This window comes from Nilaparvata lugens, chromosome 1, assembly GCF_014356525.2.
Source record: "Nilaparvata lugens isolate BPH chromosome 1, ASM1435652v1, whole genome shotgun sequence".
NCBI classification, from domain to species: domain Eukaryota; kingdom Metazoa; phylum Arthropoda; class Insecta; order Hemiptera; family Delphacidae; genus Nilaparvata; species Nilaparvata lugens.
This window is the reverse complement of record NC_052504.1, coordinates 79,134,887-79,157,683: the sequence shown is the minus strand read 5'-3', so window position 1 is coordinate 79,157,683 and position 22,797 is coordinate 79,134,887. Positions and strand designations below refer to the sequence as shown.

General features: G+C 35.3%; 1 protein-coding gene across 2 annotated transcripts in view; it reads right to left on the bottom strand.

The window, feature by feature from the left end:
- LOC111055754 (attractin-like protein 1) overlaps nt 1–22,797 on the bottom strand; it is a 40,940-nt gene that overhangs the window by 6,000 nt on the left and 12,143 nt on the right. For both annotated transcript variants that reach the window (XM_039444362.1, XM_039444357.1), the window contains exons 8-20: nt 22,237–22,371; nt 21,577–21,760; nt 20,367–20,663; nt 18,708–18,884; nt 17,014–17,199; nt 13,587–13,740; nt 12,253–12,436; nt 5,930–6,100; nt 4,753–4,893; nt 3,997–4,146; nt 3,061–3,225; nt 2,081–2,297; nt 96–174 (exon numbers count right to left, since the gene is read on the bottom strand). In XM_039444362.1, the coding sequence (XP_039300296.1) occupies nt 96–174; nt 2,081–2,297; nt 3,061–3,225; nt 3,997–4,146; nt 4,753–4,893; nt 5,930–6,100; nt 12,253–12,436; nt 13,587–13,740; nt 17,014–17,199; nt 18,708–18,884; nt 20,367–20,663; nt 21,577–21,760; nt 22,237–22,371 (2,240 nt within the window). The remainder of the gene's footprint in view (nt 1–95; nt 175–2,080; nt 2,298–3,060; nt 3,226–3,996; nt 4,147–4,752; nt 4,894–5,929; nt 6,101–12,252; nt 12,437–13,586; nt 13,741–17,013; nt 17,200–18,707; nt 18,885–20,366; nt 20,664–21,576; nt 21,761–22,236; nt 22,372–22,797) is intronic.

Here is a 22,797-nt window from a genome sequence, read left to right as displayed (position 1 = left end):
GATGTCACCAATATCATTGGAGCAATAAGGCAAGTAGGCAAGTTGAGTCAAAAATAAATTTCAAGTAGGCAATCAGTAATGGAATGGTCTATTACCTGTCTTCGCCTGTACATGTCATACTTCTGTTTTATTTTCCATAAGACGGCAGCAACAAGCAGCAGTGCAAGAAAACATCTGAAATTGGAAAAACAATAATTATTATTAATCAATCACAAACTGGGAGAAACTACAAGATTACAAAGATGATCAACAACAGAGATTCATTATCAAGGAAACTGGAATGCCATCTACCTATCATGATTATGACCGTTGTGCAGCTAACCTTATTACTTACACTAGAAGTTAGTCTTATTAGAATTTATTTTATACAACAAAATACTTTCTACAGAGCTATCTATTATCATAAGAGAGAGTAGGGTTGTGTTTGTTCGTGTGTTCGTTTCTTCGCATCAAAACATGTCCACTTGTGGATTGCATACCGGAAAAACGGGAATGATTTAGATCTCCAAATTTCGAACATAGATTCTAAAAATATCAATCTCGTGCACCTGGAAGCCCAGGGAATTATGCTTGACGCATCATCACGTCTGAAATATACTCAACTGATTAATTTGAAATTTTGCATATAGGTTCTTAATTAACCGAGGATGGTTATTTATGCCTATTTTCAGTTCTTCAAGATTTCATTACGTCAAGTTTTCAATTTGTCATGCTTCCAGTTGTTGTATAGAAGCAGCTGAACATTTCTTTTAAAAGGGACACTAGATGATAGGTATGATTGGGGATCCTATTCGAATAAAAATAACTGATTTTCTGTCGCATCAAAACCGCACCGATTTCTCAAACCGTTCAAAAGTTATTCTCATTCAAAGATACTGATAAATCATCCATCTGTCCATCATCTTTACTATAATAATGGAAAGAGCTGGCTCATACACGTACGTGATGTAGGAAAATTATGTTTGACACATCATCACGTCTGAACTACTGGACTGATTGATTTGAAATTTTGCATAAAAATTCTTCATTAACCGAGGATGGTTATAGGCTTATTTTCAAATTTCGAATTTTTTATTACGTCGAGTTTTCATTTTGCAGTTTTAAAATAGACCCTTGCGAAGCACGGGTTACCTACTAATATGATGAATAAAATGGAATACTATTTATTACTTATACAAACGTTAATATTGTATTGGAATGGAATTATTATTTATATTGATTATTTTTTGAATGCGTGGATTTTCGCGAGTAAACCAAGCTTGTCGTGTGCTTGAAGCGACCTAGTACAAAATAAAGTTAGTTCTTTCTTATATTCCTTTCCAACTCAAGTTACACTAGCAATCATTTTTTCACAACTAAGAGCCTTCACACTAGAATTACATTTCTAGTAATTTTGGAATTTAAAAAGACAACTTCAGTATTACCTATTTGAAATAATTCTTGAAAAAAGATAAAGAATAACGAAAATGTATAAAAATTTAAAGCTTTTCACCTACAAAAGTAGGCCTATTCAGGGTGTTTACGAACTCCCTAACAATACTCTAGTCCATTGTACCTGGGTAAGAAACATATCTAAATATAATATTTAAATTGCCCGGAAGTCTTCAGTTACTCACACAGCGGCCATTTTGCTTTTTTCACTTATTATTTTTTTCTAAATAATGGTCAAACATACGAAATTGAAACTTTGCACAATCATTTATAACAACTGGACAAAGCTACAAAAAAATTATGAATATTATTAGTCTAGTTGTTATAAATGATTGTGCAAAGTTTCAATTTCGTATGTTTAACCATTATTTAGAAAAAAATAAGTGAAAAAAGCAAAATGGCCGTTGTGTGAGTAACTGAAGACTTCCGGAAAATTTAAATATGATATTTAGACATATTTCTTACCCATTTCTTGCCCTAGACGAGTATTGGTAAGTAGTTCGTAAACACTCTGTATAATGTTGTTGTTGAGCATAATTCTCATATAGAGCAAAATAGATCGAAACAAGACCATCTAGTATTCGATACAATAATACTGTCCTTCATTATTGAGAAAGTTAGTTCCACATGTTGTAGCGACAATACTTACGATGAGAATGTAATGAAGAATTGTTGGAGGTTGAGTTTCGGATACTGTGAGAACGATATCTGAATCCAAAGAGGCGGATGGAAGTCATACACGTAGACATAGAACGTTGTGTAGGTCACATTGTCCATCACTCCAAATGAGAAGTCTGCTTTATTGAATTTATAGCGATAGGTGGTGCAGTTGTATCCAGAGATGATCGGAATTTCCAAACTGCTCGCTGGAAAGTCGAAAAAATTGAGTCAGTAAAAAAGTGATTTTTGAAGTCAATGGGACTAAATGAATGGAGTGGTAAGAGTTGAACCAATAGCAATAAAAATAAGAAGTAAATAAGTTGGTTGCAATAATAATTATTGTTATAGTCTTATTGCTGATCATCATCTGAAATTAAAAATATCCTGGTTAAGGTAGGCGCACACAGATCGTCATCGGACGGACGGCACGCATCGGACGATTAGATTTGATGCATTGTAAACCGATGCGGATAGGTATGCGCACTCCAATTGAAAACATACCTATCCGTATCGGTTAACAATGCATCAAATCTAATCGTCCGATCCGTCCGATGCGTGCCGTCCGTCCGATGACGATCTGTGTGCGCCTTACTTTATTCTGATGTAAGTTGTAAATCCGGTTAATTATTATTCAATTTTTTATTTTATAAATTTGGAAGAAAAATAGCACAAGGACTACCTTATTATTTTATCTACCAATGTTATTACATTAGTGTCATTGTGAATAAATAAAAAATTAATTGAAATCCGTTGTAAGCTTTTTACTCTGATGATCAGAGCAAATGAAGAGTTTCACAAATGAGAAAATCATACAAGTCAATGTTTTGAAAAGTAAGTAAAATTAAACTGATAAAGTTGAATGATTATTTCAGTACATCGTACAATGAAGAACTCACATTAATTGGAAAATATTAAACTAAGATTTATATTAAATATTAAACTACTGAGAAAGAATGCTTGCTGAAATACCTGTTTTTATAGTGATGTTCATTTTTGCCAGAACAGAGCAAGTTATGAGGAAGTCGGCATCAATGTCGGGCTTTGGTGGGGAGTTCTTGAAATTGATTTGAGTAAAGTGTCTGTCATCCTTCTTCGACAAATTGAATGTGAATTGATAGTCGATGGTCAGATCATCTGGAAAAGAACAGAAAACGGTTGAATGAATGAAGAATTCCTGAAGAAAATGATTGACAATATAATATTTCAACATTTATCAGCGAACCTCTTGAAGTATGTGATATAATTATGCAAGACCAGATCGAAGTCCGTATCATACATCACAAAATCATAAGCTGTTACTATAATTTTAATGTAAGATATCTCTTCTAAGGCTAATTAAAAAATCTTCAAGAATTTACTAGCACCCTTTTATTGACACGGTATGTTTAAAACTTTAATAATATTTCATAATGTCTTTACAGTAGATACAGTCTCTACTACTTTTACACGACCGTCAAAACATAATAAAAAGGGTTAATTCATAAAGAATGCTATAATTTTATAGAAATAATATAAATAAAATAACAAAAATACCAAATGTAATAAGAACATTGTAAAATTCTATATTTGTGATCAACACTACAAACTTAGAATTGTGAGTTTTCACTTCGAAAAAAATGATTACCGAAATCGAATTCATTTGAAAGGTTATTCAAGTTCAAAAATGATTATTTTTCAGCATATATTCAATACAAAAACTTATCCATAGGTTAGTAATGAAAATTCAACTTTCATTCATAAGCAATAAGTCATTAATTAGTGGTCATTCATCAATAATATCATAATTCATAAGTACAACACTTCTAAAAATACTGCTTCATGTCGAATTATTAAGTTTGATCATAACATTATGGTGGAATTTGATAGTTGTTGGAAGTTATTTTTTAAGAAAACTAGATAACTCACAGAAACAAGAGCCATGGTTGGTGGGATCACCGTGATAATGATTTTGTACATCGCATCGTTCACAATGATCTCCAACGATTCCTTTTGTCGTACAGTAGCATTTTCCAGTTTCCTGATCACATTGGGTTCCATGGTCATTACATTGGCAGGCTGTAAAAAAATTATTATTTCAGGAGAATAGAAGTATAATCTGTTTAAATTATTATTATTAAACGAAAAACAAAATTAAATGCTGCAAATCACCCTTTTTTCGTTTAATAATAATTAATTATTCATTAGCATTTGAATAAATGTAATATCTCTGTAATTTCCATCTAATCTGGTTAATACCTGCTGGAACAATATAATTATCCTGATAAAAAAGAAGAAAACCCGGTTGTTCTTTTATTCTAATAAAATTTGTTAACTGCGATTTTTGAATAAATGATTCAAGGTTGGAATTATTAATATCACGCCAATGCAGCAATATTATACACTATATGTTACATTGAGCTACTAAAGGCACGGAGTAAAAAACAACGTACCTATAAAATAGATACCTATAATGTTATTCGTGACTAAAATTTTTCTTCCCTTGGTTCGATATCCTGCTATAGGCCTGTCAATCTGCAATCAATATCCCATCTCCAAGAAGCCTTAGGCTACATTAAATAGTCTCTGATTTGTGAGGTATTGTTACAAATCTGATATTCATTTTTAATTAACTATGCCTGCTGAATAGAAACGCTGAAATATTCATTGGTATTGAATACTTACGTTCACAGACTCCCCCATTAACTGGATTGCCATGGTAACCGGGCTTGCAGCGTTCACAGTGAGGTCCAGTAGTCTGATTGCCGCAAGGATCGCAAATTGCTGTGTTATTCGAACAAGTACTGTGACCATTGCACTGGCAAGCTGGAATACAACAAGAATACCATTGTGAATCATCCATTCACCATGATTGTAAAGTTTGATACAATAAATTAGTATTGAGCAAAGCCCAACCTAAAATAAACTTTACAAACGATAATCAGCAGGATAGTTAAGCATAATTAATAATATATTTATTTGAAATATTGATTTACTAGGAAGTAGGCGATTTTGACCTTGTAAGACCTACTTTATTCTTATGAAAACATATTATTCAGATGAGAATCTATTTAGGCAAATTCAAAATAAAAGCCATTATTTTTGTGATATTTAATACTTCACTTTTTGTAAAGGTATTCTGGGCATTATTAAATTGGACTCTAGTAATGGAAAGCGAGAAACATTTGTATAAAGAACGTTCATAAGAGAGAGCTCTACTTTTTGATAATGGCAAACTCTAAAAGTTTTAATCAGTAATTCAACACAAGATATCCAGATTTAAAATTCGCAGACTATTATAATGAAACACAAACATTGCTCCTAACAAAACATGATTTCATTTAACCGAAAATATTTTCTATTTTTATGGCAAGCGTACTATAAATAAGAAAATGTTTCATGTACTAAATTAATCTTAATTTTTTTATTCTTCATCTATTTATGTTTACAAACAACACTGATGTAGATAACACTGATAAAAATAAAAAATAATAAGGCAATCTTTTTGCTATTTTTCGCCCTAATTTAAGTGATGACACAGTCCAAAATAAGGTTAATCTTTCACGCGCAATTCCAATACAAGTTTAGTCCAAATTATAAATCTAATAATTTCCTCCTTCATTATGGATTCGTCACGTTTATGATGATTTTCAAATTTCGTTGATATTTTAACATTAGTTAGTTAGTCCCAGTAGTTAATAGATCAACTACACCAATTGAAAATTCAATTTCAATTAAATTTATTTTACAAAAATAATACAAAGTTGTGGCAGTTGGACAAAAACAATAATTATTATTCTAAATAGGTAAATAAACTATCTTATTCAACTATAGAATGAATAAAACTAGAGAACTGACTCACTTGGACAACGCGTGAAGTACCAATGCTCCTTCTGGCAGACGTCCATTGAGTTGTGAGCGCCGCCCGACAGACACTTGCCGAGTCCCGTGCCCGAGCCATCGTCGCACCAGCCACACTCGGGCGCATTCCGGCACTCGTCACAGGTGCGGTAGTCGCTGCACCCAGATGCACCTACAACAAATCAATAAATTGCTAGCTAAACTGAAATTAAAATAATTTCTCGCATATCGCTAAGTAGCTCGTACAATAATAACAACAGGTAAGTTGTATTAGTAATCAAGTAAGAAAGCAGTTTGAAAAGTTTCCGACCTAACTGTGAAGATGACAACGTTCATGAACATGATGTGGTGTATCATTTTGGACATATTTTAATAGTTAATCACTGAAATTACACCATTTTGGACGCGAAGTATTCATTTTAGTCATCTAAGTACGTCGATGTCTGGTGCTGTGTTTGCTCACATCATACCAAAACTTGTTCACTTGTCCAACTCATTAACAACAGCCCAACCAACTCTTAACAGTCCACTGATTTATTAGATCTGAAGGGGCAGCAATTCATCTAAATATCATCTCAAGTAATATTTTTTTTCTTTTTTTTTATTGTACAATACTATAGCTATCTAGTCTGGAGACTAATGAGCTAATTTTTTCTACCCTAACATACTACTTGAAAATGTTAACAGCGAATATCTCATTGGATATTCTCACTGATATTGATTGTTTAATTAATATGTACACTTATGACTGTACTATAGAAGCTAGATTCACTCAATCACTGCTCTGCTCTTTCACTGGACACTAATTGAACAAGCACTACACTAGCTCATACGGTTTCCTCCTTTTGAGCCTCCGCACCAACCCAGCATTGTCTAGCAGCTGGATCGCCTCAACGTTGTCGTGTTGGTGCAGTCGCCCCTCGTGCCTCTCCGCATGCCTCTGGATCTCGGTGGACACCAGGTCGACGTGCAGGTCTCTATGAAGATCGCTGTTCCTGACATACCAAGGAGCATCCACAATGTTCCTCAGCACCTTGTTCTGGAACCGTTGTATTACATTGATGTTGCTGTCTTTGGTACACCCCCAAAGTTGTATACCATATGTCCATACTGGCTTTAGTATCTGTTTGTACAAAAGTACTTTGTTTTGGATTTGTAAGTTGGAGTTTTTACCGAGCAGCCAATACAGCTTCTTATATTTGATTCCAAGTTCCTCTCTCTTCTTCTTGACATGGGCCTTCCAGCGAAGCTTTGCGTCCAATGTCATACCTAGATACTTGGCATCATTGGCATATGGTACAACTTAGTTGTTAATTGTTATTGGTATGGGCAGGTCCTTCTTATTGGTGAAGTTGATGTGAATCGACTTTGCTTCATTTAGTTTCATCCTCCACTTTCTAGTCCAATCTTGAATTTTGTTGATGGATCTCTGTAGTTTTTCTGTTGCAATATGAATATTACTGTCTACTGATTATATGGCTGTATCGTCTGCGAATGTTGCTGTAGTATTCTCATCAATGCTGGGAATATCGCTGGTATAGAGTAGGTAGAGAAATGGTCCTAGAACACTTCCTTGAGGAACTCCTGCTTTTATTTCCTTCAAATCAGAATATGAATTTTCATGTCTGACTCTAAAGTATCTGCCAGTCAGATAGGATTTTAATATATCTGTAAATTGCTTTGGTAGCACTTTTTTCAGTTTGAAAAGAAGACCTTCATGCCACACTTTATCAAAAGCTTGCCCTATATCAAGGAAAGCTGCTGAACAAACTTTTTTCTCTTCAAGGCTCTTCTCTATTACATTCACAATCCTATGCACTTGGTCTATTGTTGAGTGTTTCACTCTGAAGCCAAATTGGTGATTTGGAATTATGTGCTGTCTCTCAATTATTGGTGTTAGCCTACTCAGTAAAATCCTTTCAAACAACTTGGCAAGCACAGGTAGCAATGATATTGGCCTATATGATGATACTTCATGTGGCTCTTTACCTGGCTTGAGTAGCATTATAACTTCTGCTACTTTCCATATTCCTGGTACAAATTTGAGTCTGAAAGAGGCATTCAAAATGTGTGTTAATTTTACTATTGCTTTTCTTGGTAGGTGCTTGAGGACTAAGCCAGTTATCATTTCGAATCCAGGGGTCTTTTTGTTATTCAGATTTCTTATTTCTCTTTTCACCTCTTCTACTGTGACACACATTATTTCTTGATTTGGCTGTAAGATGTTCTCCTCTGCTTCTAAAGTGTCTTCTTCAGTTGTGTTGTTTGGTTTAAAAACGTTCACAAGATGATCTGCAAAGGTCTGTGCCTTTTCATCACTACTCCTTGCCCATTGTCTGTTCTGCTTCCTGAGAGGAGGAGATTGATGAATGGGTTTTTTTATTTTTTTAGCTGCCTTCCAGAGTGAGTAGTCTGTACTGCGTTCTGCTGTTAAGTTTATCAAGTAATTATTGATTGATTCATTCTTGATACATTGAATCTCTCTCCTTAGTTCTTGAGTTAGATTGTTTAAAACTCTTTTGTCTTGAGGGGAACGTGATTGCTGCCATCTCCTTCTTGCTCTTCGTTTTTCCACAATCATTTCTCTGATTTCCGCAGGGTAATTATTTCCAGTGGTTCTTCTTCTGAATTGTGGAGTATTACACCATGCTGCCTGTTGGATATCAGTAACAAACTTCTCTAACTCCCGATCAATCTGTTCTTCGTTTCTTAATGGCGAGTTCAACTCTATTCTTTCATCCAGCATCTTTTGAAAACCATCCCAATCCGTGTGGCTGTTGACTAGCGCAGGACAAGCATTTTCCTTCTGTAGAATTGAATCACTGAGAGTCAAAATGATGGGTGAGTGGTCCGAATTTAGATCGAAACTATCCTCTAAATGCAAATAATTTACCGATAATTCTTTGTCAGAAAAAAATCTATAAGATCTGGGATTTTCCTCGTATCGGTGGGCCAGTAGGTTGGTTTACCAGTTGAAAGAGCTTCGCACCTCATCTCTCTCATTGCTTCATAGAGCTGTCTTCCCTTGTGTGTTGTTAAGCGCGATCCCCAATGCACGTGCTTTGCATTGAAATCTCCACCAAGAATGAATTTGTCTCCTAACATATCAAGCAATGATAAATATTCATCTTTTCTGATGGAATATCTGGGAGGACAGTAAATAGCTGCAACAACAAAATGATAATTGACTGCTTTCACTGCTACACCTGTCAATTGTATTCTATCACTTTCGAGTTTCACTTGTTCATGATGTTGTAGATTGTCTCTGATGATGATGGCACTCCCACCCCTTGCGACATTGCTGGGATGTAAAGCATGATAGATCCTATAGCCTTTGAATTTTATAAACGACTGCTTTGTAAAATGAGTCTCAGATATAAGACATATATCTATTTTTTCTATGTTTAGAATTGCTTCCAACTCCTGTTGCCGTTGTAACAATCCATTTGCGTTCCATTCCTTCATTTTTAGTGAATGAATCATTTGAATTGCAGTAGTTTACTTTGTTCTAACTTCAGAAATTTAGACTGCAGTGAGGTGATTATTTGTTCTTGTCTATCCAGTTTTGCCAAGATGAGCTGCAAAATATTATTGTTATCTCCTACTTCACTTTTTGGCTCTCCCAATTTTGGTCTATTTTCTTTTGAGACAATCTGGGCGAAAGTTAATTTCTTAACCGCGCTTTCATTGTTTGGATTGTGGGTTTGTGTATTTTCTGTGATTTTTGGTGGAATATTCTTCACTGTGTTCTTCCGTTAATCTGGAATATTTTTTGTTTATTGGAGTTTCTAATCTTTTGCAATTCGATTGCGACAATGCAGCCTCGATAGCTGGCTGGATGTGCTTCTCCGCAATGAATAAATTTTGGTGAAGCATCACTGGGTTTTTTACAGTCTTTTGTTTGATGTTTACCTGCACACTTTACACACCTAGGCTCCTTGTTACAGTATTTTTGTGTGTGACCGTATGCTTGGCATCGTTTGCATTTCGGTATCAGGTTGGCCTTCTTCAGTGCTTCCACTTCCACTTTGCAACCAAGTATATTTTTTAAGTTCAAAAACTTTTTTTATATTTTCTTCCGCGCTGAATGAGACTATGAACATATCTAATGCCTTTCTTGTCTTCCACTTTAGCTTATTTACAACTTCTAGAACTTTCAATCCTCGTGTCTTTAAATCTTCCAGTATCATGTCCGTACTACAAGAGTGATGAAGTTTTTTAATCATTACTCTTATTGGTCTCGACTGGTTATCTTCATAGGAATGCCAGTTAAATCCGTCATTAATCAGTTCTCTGGTAACATTCCGATAAGTTTTGGAGTCGACTGCATTTATTTTGAACGTTTCTCTACTCAAGAGTTTTATTCTAAATTTGTCAGCTGGCGACACTTTTTTCAAACTCTTAAGGAGTCCATCTAGATTCTTGATACCATCCACTATGATTGGGGGTGGTGGCATTTCTTTCTTCTCTCTCTTCTCCACGTCAGTGGTTTTAGAATTTAAGTTCTGTTGAATTCTTTTTGCAGACACATTTTTGACTTCTGGCGATGGAGTACTAAGCTTCCTCTTCTTGGTAGCCCGCTTTGTACGAGTCCTGATCCATTCCGTTTCTTTGGCCAATTCTTCCTCATTTGTTGAGTAGTTCTCGGCTGCTGAGCTGGTAGGCTGTGAGCTGTGAATTTCTTCTCAATATTCAGAAATCTTGCTTCCAAATCCTGCACTTTTTTAACAGTTCTAAGTTGCTCTTCTCCAATTCCTTCCTCTTCTCATCGGTCTCTTTCCAGGCGATGAAAAGTACCTGCTCGGTTGAAGTTTCGAGTTTATTTAATTTGATATATTTATCCGGTGAACACTGGATTTCTGATGTATTTAGCATGGTGTTGGTGTCCATACTGTCGTTAGTGGCTCCCTGTTCTCTTTGCTCTTCTGTAGGAATACTAGGTGGCTTCACTAAATTAGACATATTTTGAAAACATACCTTTCAAACAGCCCTCGTATCAACACTCACGCACACGGAAACGCGAACGCGAGCTTTAGAACGGCCGCGAAAAGCAGGTCGCTTTGCTTGCATGAATTCCGCGGTCGACGACCGATATTCGATACAATATTTTTGTTCTACTTTTGATGGCGAACAAACTGCTGACTCACTACTTTTACACTACACTATTACTAACTACTCCACTATACGTCCGTTCTCTACGAGTTCTAACGCAATACTCAAGTAATAAATTTTGAAGTAAGATTTCATACGCCATAAGGCCGGTCACTAACAACAGGACAAGAGTGTCGAACATGTGTCAACACTTATTGTGTCAGATAACATGAACACAGACAAGTTGTGTCATCAGCGAAAGGCTTTAAACAAAACTTTTTGAGATTTGGTTTTTTTATTTTCCATTTTTAGTTTTTACTTTCTTCGCTGCTCTATTTGAGGTTAAACTATTTTTGTATAATTATAATTTGTGATTTTCCAGTCGTTTATTTACTGTTATTGGTTGTTTATTCTATTTGAGTTGGAATTAAACAAGTTTTGGACTGATGTTAGCAGACCTGGTACCCAAAGCCTTACTCAATTGATAGTAAAATAACTATAGCTGGGTTTACACCAAAGTTATTAACAAAATGTTGATAACTTAATCCTTATAGATTCTATTAGATTGAACGGAACTTGACGAACACATATGTTCATCATGTGTATGATAAGTTATGTTCAATCTAATAGAATCTATACGGATTTTAAGGAAATTTTGTTAATAACTGTGGTGTAAACGCAGCTTAAGCGTCCAAAATGATTGAAATTTTAGTGATCAACAATTGAAATATGACCGAAAGAATAGGATATACCAAATATTATTTGCAACGTCAATAGTGAGAGAAGGTTTAATAACATTGATTACAATGTATACATGAATTTATTGAACTTTCGAATTATAACAGTTTCTTCAGCTGTTCAAACACAAAAGTATAATTCATAATTTAGATGATGCAGACTTTCTTAATGACGTAATGCGTCTTTATTAATTATTGTGAATCATATTTTATTTATACAGACTTTGGTAAAAATTTTGGAGAAAAAGATTATACTGTCACTTTCGCATCGACTGTAGTGTAGTTCACTTCAAACGACATTGGTTAAAGGAAGCGTTGGTGCTATTTATATGGAATGCTGACGGTTTAAACTAGATCACACTGTAGCCATATTTCAAACCAACTTCAAATTTCTGGCCACAAAACCGTAGGATTGCAGTTATACATGCAATGAATAATCCACTTGTCAGCTGATTGATTATGAATAATTCTATAGCAATGAATGAAATTGACTGACCATTTGTGGAACGACAGCGATAATGTTGGGTGGTCCATTCGCGGCATTGGCCGTAGGGGAATGAGGCCGTGTAGGCGGTCTTGTCAACGCACCGCTCCTCGTTCTGACACCAGATGCATTCCTCTTGGGTGCAGTTCAGGCAGGAGGTCAGCTGAGCACAACTGTTTGGACAAACCACTGGTTCCTGTCGAGAACAATTAAAAATATTTTTCAAGCAAATCGAATAATAAAAATGATGGATCTTCGCATTTTATAAAACAAGAACATAATTTATTCTATGTGAAATTGCTCCTGAGAGTGTTACAGGAGCATAATAAAATATATAGCAATAATAAAAACGCTAATCCACGAAAAGCAACCCATGCCGAGGGGTGTAAACCATTGCTAGGCTTCTCTAGACATCTGTGTAATACATGCAATGAATACTCCACTTGTCAGCTGATTGATTATGAATAATTCTATAGCAATGGTTTACAAAACACGCTATTCGGGTTCCTTTTCGTGGATTAACGTGGGTCTACTTTGCGGCGGGCCTAAGGCTAATCTCACTTACGCGACTGAAGCCAAAAAGAGACTGCGACTCTAGTCTCTTCTCGACGCAGCATGTGTTTTCAAATGGTGACACTCAGACCAGTCGACTCTAGTCTCCGCGACCTCACGACTTTGAGACAGAGTCGAACGTCAACTCGACATGTTGGTCGAGCCTCGACTTGAGTTGCATAGTACCGTGCATTTTAGTGAAAGTGAGGTTATGTTTCATCATTTTAGATAAGACAATAATAAGAATTAAATGAGACAATATATTCATAATAATTATTATAAAATTTGTTACATGCGCAGAAGTGACGAATTGGATTTCATATTTTTAATAATGTGAGGTTAGAAATGAAGTAGCATGGAACTGAAGTAGTGACAATGAGCGAAAAAGTCGTAAGGTCTAGAGACTGGAGTATCCTCGACTGGAGTCGTACGATTCGATTCGGAGGTAGTGTGAGTTGAGCCTAATACTACCAGTATGATACCATAGTACAGAAAAAAGCGACAGTAACTATTTGCATTGTTGTTATCAATTAATACTGAAAACTTTCCTGAAAATAAATTATAATAAACCGACTCTCCGAGGAATTTAGTTTAGAATAATCACAACAATTATTGTAGGATCATTAGAATAATGTTCGTAATAATTATAAAAGAGGAAGTTATTCACCAAAAAAGAAAAAAGTTTCTCATTAGGAAGGAAAAGATGGTTTGCACGCTACATTTAATTTCAATAATTTCATTCATGGTCTCATTCCTTACAACTTCATAGGTAGTGAATAGACGGGTGGACTTACATGTTGTTCTTCAATGGACAAGTTGGCTGCAGCCTTGCATGGCCCCGGTGTACTGCCACCTGCACTGTGGGTAGGCCGAGCAGGCCTGGCACGAATGCAGCTGCCGGCAGAACGGCTCATCTTCGATGCCGCACTCGTATGCTGACGTGATAGGCTGAAACACCATATACTGCATTTTATAATAGCTTTAATCATACAAATGCCTGTATGATAATTCGATGTGCATTCTAGTGCAATCGAACACGCTTAAAAATATCATTATTGGTTTATTATAACACATTTTTCGAAGTTAATTCCACTTTCATGAAGATGTTTTCGAAGAGTGATCAAAATGTCAATTCAACTTTCATAAAGATATTTTGGAAGAGTGGTAGAACTCTAATGCACTACAAAATTTAAAACAAGTCCCTTCGCTGTTCGCTGTATTTTTGAAAATTCTAAATAAATTGTTCTATTGAATTTTGATAGCTACTTCCACAAATCTTCATCCAAATCATATGTGATCTTCATCACATTATGTAAACTTTCAAAACTTAAACAGGTCTAAAGAGAACTAGAATTAAGATTATACTGAGCGGGAAGATAGTTAGATTCCGATAGCTCAGTTGGTTAAAGCGTTATCAATATTTGATAAATTATAGCCAAGAGTCTTGAATTCAAATTCCACAAAATGAATGGTTGTTTTACATTTTATCATTACCTATCATTACTGACGCAGAATAATTATAAGGACAATAAGACTTATTAATTAGTTTATTACTAGTTTAGGTTTAGTTTAGTTTAATTTTCGTCATATAACACTACAAAAATCAAGCAAAGATTGGTAGTATATGACACGTCAAAAATATTGAGTACAGTACTCAAAAAAAGTTATTATGAAAAAGAAAAAAGAGTAGAAAATTCGAACATACAAAGGAGTACAAAGGGCTTGAGGGCAACAAGATACCTAAAGGTGAGTTTTCGTTTTCGATTGATTACTGAAGGTTCAATTCCTTAGCGACGACTCAAGCCACGCGGCTAGAGTTGGAAACGCCGCGACTGGGGCACATAACCTATGAATTCATTAATTTCGATTATTCATTTAGATACTAAAAGCAATATAGTAGCAAACACTTCAAGTTCATCTGCCACCATAACGTTCATACAACATAAAAATCTGAAGAATCATCGAATCTAATGAATTTATAGGTTTTGTGCTCAAACCGCGGTGGCTCTAACCACGGGGCTCCAGTCTTCGCTAAAGGGATTGTACCTTGAGGAAGAATTTGGCACAGGCTGCGACATATAAACAATCCCACAAGAACCTGAATTATTCTTCTGTAGTCGTCGATCATAGCGCATAGGCGGACCCCCACCTTTAAACTCTAATTTAAGTTTAGACTACCTTTTTTAACGCTTGTTTACAGCTTCAACCATCTTGCCACATAGTAACATACAGTGCAACAGCTGCAGAGCAACTGATTCAATCCGCCTATACATTCAGAACTTGAACTCATAGTGAATTCGCCATTTCTAATGAGTACTATACCCATTAAGCTACTATTCATATAATATGTCTGTATATACTTATATCTAGTATGAAATTTTTGTGTAAAATTTATATTCTTTGATTTGTTGAAGAATGTTAATAAATTCAATTATAATATCTACAAAACATGAGAACATAATCTCTATCAACTTGAAAGAACTCACTCTCCTCTCACAGACTCAAGTCTTTGTGGAGAGTATTCACTGTTAAATGTTTAAATGAATTTTATAAATTTGTATTATGTTTTTGTGAATAAAAAGCTATTTGATTTGACAGTGATGACTTACGCGAACGGCATGGAAGCTGTGCGTGTTGGGAATGGGCTCCTTGCACTTGTGGTCGTGCGTGCAGACCTGGGAGGCGGGACACCAGCCGCAGCCGAGCGACGTGTGCACGCACGACGTGCAGTCGGACAGCTGCGAGCACGCCACTATGTTCGCAGCCACCGATGACCGGCTAGCCGTCTCCGGACACCGGCTGCCACAAACAACAAAATATTGTTCACACAACACACATTGATATGAAGACACATTGACTCACTGTGAGTCAGTCAACAGAAAACTGGAAACTAACAGAATAATACCAATAGTACAGCATCTCAAAGCAATGTTGATGACACAAACAATATCATACAATTATACGTCGGTAAATCGATGAAAAACTAGACACAAATAGAATATTACACAAGATCTCAAGAATTGAAATATACAGTGTATATGTTGGTATTATTAAAATTATGTAATTATATTTTAAAAATATAATACAGTTTACAATCTACAATAGCATGGCCACCTCTAATGCTTGTATTAGAGGTGGCTATGATAATAGTTCACCAAAGATTGTTTTCTGACAATCTTATTCAATGATCACACATCAGAGTTAAGCTCCAAGACAAGTCAGATGGATTCCCACTGATTGAAAATGAGGGTTTGAATAGAAAATGTTATCATGAAAAAGAAAAAAGAGTAGAAAATTCGAACATACAAAGGAGTACAAAGGGCTTGAGGGCAACAAGATACCTAAAGGTGAGTTTTCGTTTTCGATTGATTACTGAAGGTTCAATTCCTTAGCGACGACTCAAGCCAGGTGGCTAGAGTTGGAAACGCCGCGAATGGGGCACATAACCTATGAATTCATTAATTTCGATTATTCATTAGATACTAAAAGCAATATAGTAGCAAACACATCAAGTTCATCTGCCACCATAACGTTCATACAACATAAAAATCTAAAGAATCATCGAATCTAATGAATTTATAGGTTTTGTGCTCAAACCGCGGTGGCTCTAACCACGGGGCTCCAGTCTTCGATAAAGGGATTGTACCTTGAGGAAGAATTTGGCACAGACTGCGACATATAAACAATCCCACATGAACCTGAATTATTCTTCTGTAGTCGTCGATCATAGCGCATAGGCGGACCCCCACCTTTAAACTCAAATTTAAGTTTAAACTACCTTTTTTAACGCTTGTTTACAGCTTCAACCATCTTGCCACATAGTAACATACAGTGCAACAGTTGCAGAGCAACTGATTCAATCCGCCTATACATTCAGACTTGAACTCATAGTGAATTCGCCATTTCTAATGAGTACTAACCCATTATGCTACTACTATCATATGTCTGTATATACTTATATCTAGTATGATTTTTTGTGTACAATTTATATTCTTTGATTTGTTGAGAATGTTATATATTCAATTATAATAGTTTTAAGTATAATATGTACAAAACATGAGAGCATAATCTCTATCAAATTAAAAAAAACTCACTCTTCTCTCTCCAGACTCAAGTCTTTATGGAGAGTATTCACTGTTAATGTTTAAATGAATTTTATAAATTTGTATTATGTTTTGTAAATAAAAAGCTATTTGATTTGATTTGACAGTGATGACTTACGCGAACGGCATGGAAGCTGTGCGTGTGGGAATGGGCTCCTTGCACTTGTGGTCGTGCGTGCAGACCTGGGAGGCGGACACCAGCCGCAGCCGAGCGACGTGCACGCACGACGTGCAGTCGGACAGCTGCGAGCACGCCACTATGTTCGCAGCCACCGACGACCGGCTCGCCGTCTCCGGGCACCGGCTGCCACAAACAACAAAATATTGTTCACAAAACACACATTGATACGTGAGTCAGTCAACAGAAAACTGGAAACTAACAGAATAAAACCAATAGTACAGCATCTCAAAAGCAATTTTGATGACACAAACAATATCATACAATGATACGTCGGTAACTCGATGAAAAACTGGGCACAAAAAGAATATTACACAATATCTCAAAGAAATTGGAAATATACGGTGTATATGTTGGTATTTGAGACTCGTCTGTTTCATATGTGTTATTATTATTAGCGTATGGCTTTGAATGGTGGGGAGACCCAAGGGTAGTTCCACCTCGCCGTATATAATAGTCCACAGTTCTCCAATGGGAAACCGGACACTAAGGTGTGTGTGTTGTGTTCGTATGTGTTGTGTATCTGCCATACGCTACATAGATAAATACAGTAAATATATTACGAAGCAGCCCATACAACACAAAGTGCATCTCGCTTCTTTGAAAACCACGCTAACTAATAAACAAACAAATAGCATTAGAACAATACATTTAATTTGATAAAAAGAATATCACACATTCATAAGTCGATAAAAAATCTATAGCCTACACAGATAAAATATCACGAGGCAACCCGTGCAACGCAGAGCGCTAGCTTCAGCTGATACAAATTGCATGCAGTTGATTCAGTATAACCATAGAATAAGAATTGACACATAATGAAGTACACTATAAATTTTTGAATGAAGTATATACTAAGTATATACATAATGAAGTATACACTATACATTTTAATTCTGAACAACCCATTTATTTTATCTCATAGAGATTTCCGCAACAGAGAAACAAAATCAACTCATCAAAGGATTAATGTTTCACAGTATATGCATTAAATATTTCTTCTTTATTTCAGTTTTCATTGGAAAAATAATTTGTAACGTAGAGGATATTGAAAAAAAAAATGTAAAAACAGAGTGAATGTTTTCTAAGAATATGGATTTGGAAATAGTTCACTATTTGAAAGTTAAAATGTTGAAATGACATTGTTTTTGAGGTTTAGAATTTTTTAGTAGGATTTTATAAACTGTCAACTTATTGAAAATTATGTAATTATATTTAAAAATATAATACAGTTTACAATCTACAATAGCATGGCCACCTCTAATGCTAGTATTAGATGTGGCTAAGATAATAGTCCACCAGAGATTGTTTTCTGACAATCTTATTCAATGATCACACATCAGAGTTAAGCTACAAGACAAGTCAGATGGATTCCCACTGATTGAAAATGAGGGTTTGAATAGAAAATGTTATCATAAGGTAGTAGCAATCGATTCTACATAAAGATTCTCTCAACAGGGATTAACGCATTCAAACGGTTTTACGTCAGTAACTAACTTGAAATTTTCAATGAAAACAATTGATTGATTGAATGATTTGAATTTTTTCTCCCATGATGGTTTCACATCAGTAACTAACGTAAAATTTTCAATGAAAACAATTGATTGATTAAAATAATCTGAATGTTTCCTCACATGATAGCATCATTCTCGTGGTCTATGTCGGAAGGATGTCGCTGCTGGTCGGGCGGCAACTGGGACAGCGCCACACACTTGTTCTCGCGTCGGTTCCACACACACTTCCAGCCCAACTTGTGATTCAAACACTGCGATTTACTACTAGAAAGACTACTACACGAACCAGGTACATATCTGAAACAGAAAACATTTTCTAGGTTAGGATAAGTTTGGATTAGACTTGGTTAGGTTGAGTAATGCTCAACAGAGAGAAAATATAAACAGTAAAAAGAATAAGAACGTTTATACATCATTAAGTTACATCGAATAAGTATACATTAATAGAAAGTTAGTCGTCGTGTTAACGAACGGGGACGGAATTTTAAACCGTAGTTCGCGTTATCTTTTAGTATTTTTTTTATAACCTCAGAACTACTTGGGCCATCAATGGATGATTTGAAGTTTTATAGTTTTTAATAGTGTAAGATTTATAGTGAAATGAAAATTAATGGTCAGTCTCTGAGACTAGTTTTAATGACAATCAACATAAAAAAATCTTTTAGCAAATCTGTGGAATCTCGGGAGCTAGTTCTTGTAAAAAGTCTTAGTTCAAACGGTAAACTCTAGCTTGATGTAACTGTGAAACCGGTATGCCGTGTCCTATCCCGTGAGAAATCTTCTCCTCTATGCCTTATTCATGATACAAGTGACTCTAGTGAACGGAAACTTGTTTTAGCATTAGAATAAATATACAATAGATGAAATCATACCGTATGTTTGTTAGCTACTTGATCTATCAGAGTTGACCTCTAGGAAACTCTTGAATTTATATAATAAAAATGTGAGAGCTTGAAGGTTTTTTATTAAGTGGCCTTACCAACTATGTTTAAATACAAAGGCTTCGAATGACTTTCCTTTGATGGAGTGGCAAAGTTTGGAGAATAATGGCCACAACATACTTGACCTTGAAAAACCTGAACAAAATTCACCTGATATTTGTTAGATATAATTATGCCTTTATATCACTTTAAACATGAAAAGTGTTGTGGGCGAAGTTGAGGAAATAAGAGGTGGAAGTATTTTAATCAGTTGACCACTTGAATAAGGTGTAGTGAATAAATAGTTGCATTGTTAGTGATGTAGTATTTTCCGTAAAAAAATTGGTTGACAACATAACTTTGTGTATTCATCTTGTGAATACCAAAACATATATTCTAGCATGTTGATTTGTTGTGAATACCTAAGCATATAATTATTGAGCATGTAATTTTATTGTAAATTCCTAAGGTTATCACGAACATACTCGTTTGTTGTGAATACCTAAACATACTATTGTGCAAGTTAATTTGTTGTGAATACCAAAGCATATAATCATAGAGAAAAGATAGCAAAAAAAATTATCCCATGGTATAGGTCGTTTATGTTCCAAATTTCAGGCGCTTTTTTTGCCGATACTGTCGACTACTGTATATTATTAATGTTTTATTCGGGTGAGAGTGTAAGAACGGCACTAGCTTCGCGAAAAAGAGATACTAGGACTATCGGCTTGAGTTAACATTGAAAATTGGAACATAAACCATATACCATGGGATATCTTCTTATGCCATCTTTTCTCCATGATATAATTGAGCATGTTAATTTGCAGTGAAGCATGTTAATTTGTTGAGTAGTGAATACCTAAGCATATCATTGAGCATTTGTCCGTCGAAGCCGCCGTAGACATAGAGCTGGTGCTCAAAGGTGACGGCCGAGTGGCCGAAGCGCGCCAGGTCAGCTCGCAGCGAGGCGGGCACGGCCAGCGAGGTCCACGTGTCGCACGTGACATCATAGGCGAGAAAGTCCTTGGAGTAGCACTTGGCGCCGTGCGACGTTGCCGTGTCGTTGTGCGTGTTGCCGCCGAACACCAGCATCAGGCCGTGCACGAACGTCGCCGTGTGCAGGAAACGTGCGCTCGGTGCCGAACTCAGCAGGGTCCTAACACAAACAACCGCACTTCAACTCCCGGCACAGTCCGTTCTTTTTTGCAAATTAGACCACTGGCAGTTTATCTTAGGGTGTGTGTGTGATCACATTGTATAGCTAACATAGTTGGTGAAAATTATGGAAACAACGTAATATTTTTTCACAAGGATAATTTGGCAGTAGGTTTTTATTGTAGATTCTATTCGGATTATGAAAGCCACTCTTCTCACTTCAAAAGTTTGGTTCGCCATATTGAATCCAACTTCATTTTTTTTAAATAGGAAGGTGGTCATATGATACATGATTTCAATCCAGAATTTTGAGAGAAAATGAATGAAAACCGCACATCGATATCTAAAATAGTTTAAAAGGTTATTCACATTTATAAAATACTAATAACACATACAAAAATTAAATAAGTGAGTACATTGAAAAACGAAAGAAATCCAAGCTATCAAATTTCACTTTTTCAAATGTTAGTAAACACTTGCAGTTATACCCACACACATATATTTAACAATTTGAACAAAAAAGTCTGTTATATCACATTTTCAACGTACTCATTTATTCCATTTCTGTATTATATTATTTATTAGTATTTTTTAATGTGGATGACATTGAAACGGTTTGAGATATCGATGTGCGGTTTTCCTTAATGCCTTAGAATAGTTCTTTGATATCTGGAGGTGCAAATTGAGTTGATCGACCGTGAAGAATCACTGAAATGATATTTTGAAGGATGAATAAAGCCAGCAACAGATCAGTTTATTGGAATAACAATTGCTGTGCAAGATAAATGATAAATAGATTTGCTGACTTGATAAAAATTCCAAATACCGGTTGCCTTAAAACTCTGCAACTTCGTAAAATGTACTCCCTGCTTTGAAAATCATATTATTATAATATTCAATAGCAAATGACTCACCATGTATATAAGTCTGGGTCATAAGCATAGAGTCTGTTTGATAGAATAGGAGTTGAAGGGAATTCCGAAACAAAACCTCCATAAACGTAGATCCGCTGAGTCATCGGATCCCACGAGCTGCTGTGTCCGTAACCACCTTTCACAGGAAATCCTTTCGTTTTTACAACAATCCACTCTCTTGTTCCTGAAAAATAATTTCAAAATTGAGATTTTTCTCCAAGAACATTGCTAGAACAAGAGCAGATTGCTAAAACACATGAAATATTGGGATTTAATTGCGAATTCAACAAAATAGAAGTATTAGATCTCCACATCTCCTTATATAAAGATGAATGCCCATTCACGGAAAATATAAGTAATATTAAAGAGGAGACATAATAAAGTATTATATAAGCCTAGTTTACACATATTCATAATCTTACATATACTTTCACAAATACTTACTTCAGTATAATATGTAAAATATAGAAAATTTAATTTGAATACTTCATGAAAAAAAAGAAAAGCAATAGCATTCTACAAAAATCATTCTAAAAACAAAAGCTACAAAATGCATTCTCTTTATGCCAGATAGGCCTATAACAAATCTCTACAAACTGAATGCCATGAATTATTTCGCTAATACGACTAATGAAAAATATACAAATCAATGTATCTCACCAAAATGGAATTCTTGCACAGTGTTGAGGTATCCATAAGTGGGCGAGTGTCCAAAAATAACTACCATTTTTTCGGACTTCTTTTGTTTGTTGGTTGTGACTAGAGTTGCTGTGTGTCCAGACGATTTCAAAGGACCTAAAATAATTGAATAATAAAAAATTGTAATCAATCCAGCTTATTATAGAGTATTACATTAATTATATTGAGATTAATAACTTCTTATGTTTTGGGACTTGAGTTTTCTTCTTTGAGGCTTGAGTCATTCGAAACAAAATTAGCATTACAAGGCTCATTGACATTAATTATCCTCTCATATCCCACATACGGTAGGTAGAGAGTCCCACGTTTGGTAGAGAGTTAGTGGGGAGGATATTTTTAATATTCTTTCCGAAGAATGGACATTGATATGTCCAAAGCTCCGCCAATTTATGTAGATGCATAACAATATGATTATTATCTATAGTTATTATATTACAAATTGCTTTTTCATATCATATACAGTTCAATAATTATTTTCTTAGTCTATATTATGTAAATTCATCTATAATTTTGCTGTATTGT